The sequence below is a fragment of the Mandrillus leucophaeus genome, unplaced genomic scaffold (genome assembly GCF_000951045.1).
Source record: "Mandrillus leucophaeus isolate KB7577 unplaced genomic scaffold, Mleu.le_1.0 Scaffold13, whole genome shotgun sequence".
Lineage (NCBI taxonomy): Eukaryota > Metazoa > Chordata > Mammalia > Primates > Cercopithecidae > Mandrillus > Mandrillus leucophaeus.
Window position 1 is genome coordinate 2700524 of NW_012101254.1, and position 10654 is coordinate 2711177.

The window sequence follows — 10654 nt, forward strand, 5'->3', positions numbered from 1 at the left end:
AAATAAATAAATAAATAAATAAATAAACAAACTACTTTCACACCCCAAGTCCACATTTCAGGTAAAAATCAAGTGTACTCAAAAATATTCTTAAAAAATCTCCTATAAAAAAAGTACCAAAGCTATGTCTCAAAACAAAAGTCACTGTTACTTCAGGTAAACACTAAATGCTTACTTGTACTATGGGGCCATAGCATAGAAACAATACTTACACATTTACAGCACAGCAAGATGCCCACTCACTAAGAGGCATGTAGGAATAGAAACTAACTGAGAAGAGCTCATTCATGTTTCTCATCTCACAAACATTCCAGGACTAACTCGCTTAGCAGAATGAGGTACTATATCACCCACACTGCAAGCATTTCATTCTTTCTACCTAAAGTCACATTTATCCATTATCCATTACCCGCTAGTATGCCTCTCCTCTAAATTAGTTTACTCTGTGCCAAGTCAATCTTTTACATTCCGGTCTCCCTGCATTCGCTCTTGCCATCTCCCCAACTTCCTTTCTCCACCCTTGAAAGGATTCTCCACCCTTCTCTATCCAAATCTTACCTATCCCAGAAGGTCCAAATGAAAACCCTTCTCCTCCAGGCCTTCCCAAGACTGCTGTAACTCATCTGACAAATAGTCACATGCTACCTTGTGACATCTCTCCTACAGTTACTTTACTTTTATACCATTTTTAGCTTTATGTATTAAAATCTTGCAGGAATAAAGTAAATACATATACAATGAAACATCACTATGTACATAGCTAAGAATAAAAGTGATTACTCAAAATTACTAAAGCTACTTCCAAATAACACTGTTACCACTTCAAAAGAAAAACATTTTAAAATGTTACATTCAGTTACTTTCCTTCCTATCAGCTGTGTACTCAAAGAACTAATTCTTATACACACGCAAATAACTAAAAGACATGAACAGATACGTTCCACAGAAAGAATTCAGTTAGAAAATATACCAAAGTATTCAACCTTGTTAGTAATCAAAGAAATACAAACCAAAACAAAGTGGCATTTTTAGTCTGTTCCTGTAGCAATGTGTTTAGCCTTATGATGCCCATGCTGGTGAGGTTACATAACACTATTGCCAGCGGCAGTGTCAACTAGCATACCCTTTTGGAAAGCAATTTAGCAATGTGTTCACTCGTTCACTTACTCATTCAACAAATATTTGCTAAATACCACTTACAAGCCAGACACTTTCAATATATTATTACATCTAAGTCTTCATAAAATCATGCAAGGTAGGTTGTTAATATCCACTTAAGGAATGGGTATTAAGTGGAATGAGAAGTTAAATTATTCACACATGAACACACAACGAGTAGGATTCAACCTCAGGACAGGCTAGCTCCAAAGCCTGGTCCCTTTCCACTTTACCATACCATCCCAGCACCCCTCACCCTGACCCTCTTGACTCCTTTTTGATAAGTTCATCCCTGTCAAAGATGTATTTACAATCTTGTAAGGTACTGAAATGATATAAAAATGAGTTCTAGGCTGGGTACAGAGGCTCATGCCTGTAACCCCAGCACTTTGGGAGGCCAAGGCAGGCAGATCACATGAGGCCAGGAGTTCGAGACCAGCACGGCCAACATGACAAAACCCCATCTCTACTAAAAACACAAAAATTAGCCGGCAGTGGTGGTACACGTCTGTAATCCCACCTACTCAGGAGGCTGAGGCATGAAAATCGCTTGAACCCAGGAGGCAGAGGTTGCAGTGAGCTGAGATCGCACCACTGTACTCTAGCCTGGGCGACAGAGTGAGACTCTGTCTTTAAAAAATAAGTCTTCTAAGCTCCAGCAGCCACAGCAGCTGAGCGGCTACCACACTGCACAAGATGCTAGGTACCTGCTGACCACAAAAAACCTATCAAATTAAAGGACAGCCTCCTACCTATAGTAGATGTACGAGCTCACCTGAGGACCACACTCAACTTGGAGTGGGGAAGAATATAGGGAAGGATGCCTTCTTGAGATGGATCTCTGAATGCTTTAAAATTCATTTATAGTTGAGTATTACTTCTGTAATATTCAATTAAAAAAAAATACATTCCTAAATGCAAACTTAAAATCAGATTAAAATGTTCATCTACCAAATTATCTGTTTCTTTGTTGTCATGGTTGCTGTTTTAATGGGCTATTCAGTACGAATAATGATACTGCTGAGATAAAGTACTTATCTCCTATCACTGATATTGAGCATAAATTAGTAAAAATTATTCCAGAAAGTATTTTTATACTACATATATAGCATCCCTTTGGCTCACTAATTTTCAGTTAGTAATTCTGTGAATCCATGTAAGAAAAAAAAAAATTCATTGTTTTACAACAATTTAAAAATTTGGAAACCCCTAAATGGTCAACAAGTTAAGTAACATAATGGACTATTCCACTTAATGGGATTTTAGGCTGGCATTAAAAATCTCCACAACCAGTTCTTGACAAATATAAAAGATAGTTATGTTGTAACCTAATGAAAAAAATCAGGATACAAACTAGATGAACAGATGGCCAACCATATTTTTTTCAATGTATGTATAAAGCAAAGAAATACACAAATTATTAAGATCTCTCAGTGAGAGACTTAGGTATAAATTTTTTTCCTTTTCAACTTTATGTAGTTAAAAATTTTCTATAGATAAATGTTACTTAAAACAAAAAACTTAAAACACTCCTATATACAGAAGTCCAGCGAACAAAAACACACTGCAATAGATATTGTCTGAACCAACTAGGCCAGTTCAGTTACTGTCTTCCAATGCCAAACCCGCCCTTATATATTCTGCTGTGATGCTGGGACTCAGCAAACCTGATTTCTGATTTCCCAGCTGGATCCATAGGCTCTGCCAATAGGAACTGCTAGAGGGAGACAAGGATGGAGACAAAAGGGACTTGTCCTTCCTGTCTCTTTATTTGCATCACCCTAACAGTGGTAATGCCCAACAGCAGCAGCTGAACCCAATATGCAATTTTTCCAACCCTAGGAGAACCAGTCTCATCACCTCCGTCAGAGACACTAGCACCAGGTACCTGGAGCCTCCTTCTCAGTTTGAGGTCTGGATCCCATGCCCGTGGGGCCACTCCTCAAGAGACAGCAACAGCAGCACAACACCTGCCCCTAAAAGATCTCAGTGTCAGCGGTAACTCCAACTGCCTCCCCTAGGTCAAGAGTTGGGGAGCTGCTTCCCACAGTTGCTATCTATGATTCCTTAGAGTTCCTATAACCCTTCCTTATTTTAAACCTAGTCAAGAAGTCTTCATCCTCTGACCCATAATTAAGGACTGCTGTTAACTATTACAGCTTTTATCAAATATTACTATTCAGCTACTTAAACGTAGATGAGACTGAAAACTGTCCCTACAGCACAGATCCATCACATACCTTGAAGTGTTTTTTAATAATCTCTAGTAATCAGCTTCCCTGTCACATCACTTTTAAATAAAATATATACACACTTACTATTAATTTACTGTGTAATTCTCCTTTTACTGTGCTGTATAATAAAATGCTACCAACTGCTGTGCCAAGAGCCAATAAGTCAGTCTGGTTACTCGTTCCTACAGCTTCTGATTTCCTTTTTTTCCTCTGGGGACTTTCCTGGAAAACAAGAAAAACAATGTTTTTATTTAGTATTTCAAACACTAAAACATCATTAATGAACAAATACAAATGCCCACCAGCCAACAAAAGACATTTTAAAAAGCAGGAAGAGAGAAGCTATTGGGTGATTTACTTCTCACTACTTTAAAAAGAAATCCCTCCAATGGGAAGAGAAATTCATAATTCTCTGTCCCCCGTCTCCCACCCCTACGGAAAAAAGACAGCAAATAGGAAAACCTGGTGTGTTCTTGGTACTCTCCTAACAGGTCCAAGAAGCCTCAAAGGTGCTTCCACATCTCAGAAACAGACCACCCCTCCCGACAGGTCCAGTCTAAGTGAAGCCTTCACTCCCCAACCAAAGAGATTCATACCCAAAACTCTCTGAATCTGTAAGTCCATACCTCAGCAGCCAACTCTCCTTTTCCCCTCCTAATTTTTCCACAAATTCTAGCTTAGTTGTCGAGAAAAGGGACTCAAAAGTTTTTACCTTTATAAACATGCATTAACTTCAATTTGAGTCAACAAATAGCTTTAACTAGCAGGGCAGCTCAGAGCACACACAAAAGAGGTTGCCCCAGTGACTGGTCAAGGGCTGGCTCGGTGATTCAATGACTTCAGAGACATAAGTCTCACTCAAGTGGCAAATGCCACAAGACTTCTTTTATTTCAAAAGTGATGCTAACAGCTCATGTCTACCCAACAAAAAGACAATGACTCTAACTTAAAAGCACTACATCAGTTTATAATGCTGAATATTTATTATGATTTCAGAAGTTCTCTTCTGTGTTTTTTTAAATTACAGCTCACCAGCCTATATGTTTTTAGCATAAAGTTCTGAGAAATCCATTCTTTCACTGTAAAACAAGCCAATGCCATAGAAAAGAGAACATCTTCCTCTTAATAGTGTAGGATCTTAGCTCTACAGCACGCATGGGCACGCACACAGCCCAAGACACGTAAAAATCTGCCTTAATTCAAAAACAACCAATGACAACCACAACGTTACTAGTGCATAAAGAGTATCAGGGAACAGAGTTAAAAAGCACTTCCCAGCCGGGCACGGTGGCTCATGTCTGTAATCCCAGCACTTTGGAAGGCCGAGGCGAGCAGATCATGAGGTCAGGAGATGGAGACCATCCTGGCTAACACGGTGAAACCCTGTCTCTACTAAAAATACAAAAAATTAGCTGGGCGTGGTGGCGGGCGCCTGTAGTCCCAGCTACTCGGGAGGCTGAGGCAGGAGAATGGCATGAACCCAGGAGGCGGAGCTTTCAGTGAGCCAAGATTGCACCACTGCACTCCAGCCTGGGAGACAGAGCAACACTCGGTCTCAAAAAAAATAAAAATAAAAATAAAAAGCACTTCCCATTTTTTTCTTTTAGTTATCCTAGGGGGATGTTACATTTAAAGAATTTGACTCATTGGACACACTTAGATTAACAAAATGCAGTCTAACAAAAAAAGATAACCTTCTACTTACAGGAAAAATAATATACATCTTGCAAGTCCTTAGAAATGTATTAATAAACACAAAAGAGAAGTTACAATTAAAAGCCAAAGAAGTCTGATGGTCTCATTTAATTTGTTGAAACATTGAAACCTCAGCTTTAGCAGTGTTCTAGGTACCGGCTTCAGTTACATGAATTTCTAAAACTACCTTTCAATGATTTCAGGGGCAAATATAATTTCTGTATAAGGTTATAAATACAAACACCTATTTCAGGCAAGGAAAGTGGGTGGAAGTACATCAACCTAGTACCATCTCAGCAGGAAAAGATTCATCTTTTTTAAAAGACTTCAAGAAGGCTGAGCGCGGTGGCTCACTCCTTTGGGAGGCTGAGGCAAGTGGATCACGAAGTCAGGAGTTCAAGACCAGCCTGGCCAAAATGGTGAAATCCTGTCTCTACTAAAAATACTAAAAAAATTAGCTGGGAGTGGTGGTGGGTGCCAGTAATCCCAGCTACTTGGGAGGCAGAGAACTGCTTGAACCCGGGAGGCAGAGGTTGCAGTGAGCCAAGATCCTGCCACTGCACTCCAGCCTGAGCAACAAGAGACTCTATCTCAAACAAAACAAAACAAAAAAAGATTCCAGGAAATCTTTCTTCTACTCTTGGTTTTTCCAAATCAAAACTATCTAAATGGAAGTTTCTCAATGTGTGAAACAAATATAAGCCCAAATATGCATATGCTTTATAGACAATTTGAATTTCCATTAAAAAGCACAAAAAAATTTTAGAAATTTACATAGCCTATGTCAAACATAACATAGTCAAAGCCTTAATTGCTGCATCTGCAAATCTCTGTATTTTTTGGTACAAGCAAGCAGGGGCAGGCAGAAAGAATATCTACAAGATTTATGACCAACTTTGAGGATCACTGGTCTCAACCTAAATAATACTCCAGTTTATTAAACTCAAAGAACTCACGACTTATTTATTTTTCAGGTTAGCTAGTCTTTATTCAGCAGGATGAGCATACCTAAAAAGGTAACACATCAATCAGACCAGAAGTGTATACAACCAATGTACATTTTAATGAAAACTAATATTCCAAGTATTACCCATACTGAACATTTTTGAAACCAAGAGTTTAGTGCTGATTATAGATCACAAACTTCTGTTCGCATTTACTATCTAAACATGTTATTCCTGTAATCAAAAAACTTCAATGACTCTCCAGAGAATAAATCAGTATGAACAGTTCTATGGCATTCAAAAGCATCCACAATTTGCCTTCAACCCACCTTCTCCAGTCTTATCTCCAATTCTGCCCTTACATTAACACTCCCTATACACACATTTTCCCATTTTGCTTTTGCTTTTCCCTTCACTTGGGAGGGGACCTTTCCTACTCACGTCAATTTTCATTAGTTAAAAATCCTATCCATGTTTTAAGGCGCACCTCAAACACCACCTCCTTCACGGAAATTTCTTTCCCTTAAGACACACGTCATACCCTGCATTAGACAAGGCAAATAAGAAGCGTATTTCTTCTTTTACACCTTAGTCAGTCAGTTGTGCTTCCTCTTAAGTGCCCAGCACAGATTATACAGATAAATATGTAAAGTAATAAAAAGGTAAGATAAAAAACTTAGTTCATATATTTGTAACTGGAAAATCTCAATTCCTGAAGGCACCAGGAGTGAATATCCCAAGGAGGTGATTTCTCAGACTAAGGCGTCTTTTCCACCATGAAGAGACTGAGTTAAGCAATGAATAATACTGAAACCTGTCTTACAAGAAAAGCTTATCAGCATTTGATCCATTATCAGCATTTGATCCAGAAACAATAAGGCTGAGGGAGAATCTGAATGGCACATGTGCATGATTTATAAAAGCAAGGAGTTGTACAGATGGGATGAAGACAGAAAAAAAGCACATTCAGGTTATGAGAAGTCTGAATTTGTACAGTAATTAAAGTAATGACTTTTTAGACTGAGATCCCAGAGAAAGGAGTTTTACATGCAGTCACTACACTCTCATAAAAATACATGTATAGAAACAAGTTTCACAGAGAAGTTTCCCATGGCTAGCAGTACTGATACTTTCAATTCTTTTTTTTTTTAATGTTACAATCCACTAAATTTATTACACACTTCACTAATGGATCAAAATCTGCTCTGAAAAATACTGAACTCTAGACACCAAAAAGTATGCCAAGTTTCAAGTTTCATTCTGCAATTAGTCTCCTAATCCATTTCTTCGTCTACCTCACTGCCACTGCATGTAAGTTTCTTGATCTACCTCACTGCCACTGTATGTGTGTAAGTTTTTACATAAAATCACATACAGCATTTATAACAAATCAATTAAGTCCTAATACATAGAAACTTCTATTTCTGCCAATCAGATCTATCTGCAACCTTTACTTCTTAGGAAGTTTAACTGTTAGCAAGACCTCAAGACAGACATGTGAACTGTCTTACATCTCTAAGGGATGGTAATGCAGACACCCAGCTCAGCTATCCTGTCCAATGTCTGAAATGCCATGTGCTTCATTCAACAAGTACTAAGCTGTACAGGGTCATCCTAATTGCAGTGACAGCAAAGCAGTATAAACACATTTACTACAACAGCCAATAGCAGACAGGTCTGTTAGAGAAGGAAAAGCAGAAAAGTTGGAAGACTTTCAAAAGTTTGAAGACAAACAGCAGCATCGGTTCCTAGGTGGCCGAGCCACTGTACTGTGTGGCTTTGGTAGAGAATATAATTAACATTTCTGCCTCAGTTTACACAAACTTGAGGAACTCTTAAAAATAGTATCCATCTAGATAGAGTCCATCCACTTGTATTTTTGCACTTTCCTATTTTCTTGTCCTCATTAAAGGTCCTCTTACCCCTGGCTCCAAAGACCAAATGGAGTGCTCAGCTACATAACATATGAAAACCCTCTAAAAACTATTGTGGCATGAATGTAAAGTACTGTAATCATTCTGTGACCAACAAGAGGTGAGAATCTAATTGTTCTAAACACTCGTGAACCACAAACTTAACCCGTTACCCAAGAAACCCAACACTATCTATCTTTCTCCATTGATGAGTTATCATCACCACACTTTGTCTTTGGGTAGCAAACTGACAATTACTAAACCAAAGGTAGACTACTTTTCTTACAAACTGATTTACCATATTAAATGCCATATTAAATGGTAAAATGAGTCCAGATTCATTCAATAATAACATTAAGCCACTTATTACATGCTAGGCCATGCTACACCAGTCACATACACTGCCTAATTTGATCCTGAGGATCCTAAAAGGTGGATGATGTTACTTCTATTCCAAATTCGAGAGTACTATATGCCATCATATACCAGGACCTTAACAAAATGCTGGAAAGTGGGTTCAGAGTATACCCTTTTCAAGCCTCATACACTAAGCCTCAAAGATGTAAAATAAAAGAAAGGGTTTAGTAAGATGAGAGCACCTTAACATGTGCCTTTTTTTCTAAGATAAGACATACGACTTTTTAATTTTATACCATAATATATGTGCAAGTTTATTTTAATACAAGAAAACTGCCTCTCCTTGGTTTTTAAGTCAAACTGATGCTCCAAGAGGACACATCCTCAAAGTAGGGAATGTCTCTACATTCCTTCCAGCTCTCTCAGTTCTGTGACTCAAGACCGAAGAGTAACAAAATTAGGGCACTGGACCAGGAGTTCGGGGCACCTTGACTCTAGAGGCCACACTCCTTTATTGGTTATTAAGGCTTGGGTCAAGTCATTCGACGTTGAAATCTAAAAAAAAAAATTTGTTTAATGTAGCTCAACTCTCATTTGTCAATGAGGTCCTCAAAATTAAAACAACTTGCTCAATACGACAAAACAAGTTTTGAGTCTCGGTTATGAATTCAAATCCAGTTATTTTTCTAATTTACCATAGTGTTGCACATATTCCAAAATTATGACTTTTAATATGAGGTTAGGAAACTTCTCTTGGGCTTACAATGCAACTGAAAGTCAAGAAAAAAGCAAAGTGGGTGACATTTTTTCCAACCTAATATTAACTATTTTTTGCAGATAACCAAGAACTGGGCTCTCAAGGACCTGAGTTTTAATCCTGGTTCCATTTTTTACTTTATTCAAGTTGCTTAGTTTCCCAGAGTTTGTTTCTTCCCCCCAAACAAGGCAGAAAGTTCCTTCCTTATCAACATTTCAGGACTAACCATACAAATATCAGACATTAATAATACTTAACACTTAAAGCACTTACCTGTCAAGAACTATTCTAAGTGTTCTCTGCATTATTAAATATATTAATCTTCACAACCACTCTATGAAGTAGGTATTATTATCCTCATTTTATAAATGAGGAACCAGAGGCGGAATTACCACTATGAAGCAGAGGCTGGAATCAAATGTAGACAGTATAGCTAGCTCGGGTCCATGCACCTACCTAACCACTGCTCCGTATTTCTCTCAGCATTAGTATTACTATCATCTTGCAGGACTGTTAAAATTCAAACACAGAAAACTTTGAAAATAAAAGATAAGCAGAGCACTGTAATTTTAACAATAAAAACTGATTTTTTTAAGTTTTGTGTTTGACTTATAAGCCCTAATAGGTTTACTTTATGAATCAACAGAATAAACTATGAAAACGTAGTGTAGAATTTGAAAAATATCTGAACATATCCAAAGTATAGCAACTTAGATGTATCCCTTCTCCCAACCCCAAAATTTAGCAGGTTTCCCAGGTCGTCAAAGAGAGTAAGATCTATCCTAAATACGAGCTTTTGCAGTTCTCCATACTGAAACAGCTCACACCACACACCTCAGGATACCTGATGCTTCCAAATCAATTTGCAGTGATTCGGTTTGGCTACTCTATGAATGCAATAACCACGTGCGTGCTGAGTTAGAGAGATGGAGCTGAGTGACTCAACTGTGAATGGCATTTACCTGACACGGGTCCCTAACAATGAAAAGCTTTGCCTAACTCGGCAGTTTTCCATCTAAGGGTAATCTGGCCTCAGGAAACATTCACTAAATCAAGCTACTACTTCACTTTACCTCCACATCCTAACACAGACTTCAGATTGGGGTGGGTGGGGAGCGGTGTGATGGGCTTGAAAGCGGGGCGGGAGGGGCGAGCAAATGTTAAAATAAAAAAGCAGCGAGATCAAAAGGCTGAAAATCCAGAGGTGCCTGGGAAAGGCAAAAGTTAAGAGTTGAGAGTCCCACGACCTGGATGTGGACAAGAACACGTGGTGAGCCGGCACCCAAAGAGGGGGGGCAGGAGGGGGAAGGTCCGGAAGCAAGTACAGACTAGTCCACACCAACTGCCCAGAGCAAAACCCATGAGCTGGATCAGAGAAAGAGGAAAGTTAGATAGTCCCAAGATGGGGCTCTATCAAAAACCAGGACTCTGATGAGCAAGGTCCAGCAGAAGAAAGCCGCCCCAGCGGGACCAGGGGACTCGGCGAACATGGCTGCCCGTCAAGAGTGGGGCCCAGGCCGCATAGAGCCAGCCGGCAGGGCTCGGATACGCGACTGGCCGAGTCGAGCTGCGCCCTCCCTCACTGCCCTCACGGCA

At 39.1% G+C, this 10654-nt stretch overlaps 1 protein-coding gene across 1 annotated transcript in view; it reads right to left on the minus strand.

Annotated features, from left to right (window-relative positions):
- WDR43 (WD repeat domain 43) overlaps positions 1 to 10654 on the minus strand; it is a 98591-nt gene that overhangs the window by 45061 nt on the left and 42876 nt on the right. The window contains exons 2-3 of the mRNA XM_011972726.1: positions 10480 to 10645; positions 3477 to 3658 (exon numbers count right to left, since the gene is read on the minus strand). Coding sequence (XP_011828116.1) covers positions 3477 to 3658; positions 10480 to 10645 — 348 coding nt within the window. The remainder of the gene's footprint in view (positions 1 to 3476; positions 3659 to 10479; positions 10646 to 10654) is intronic.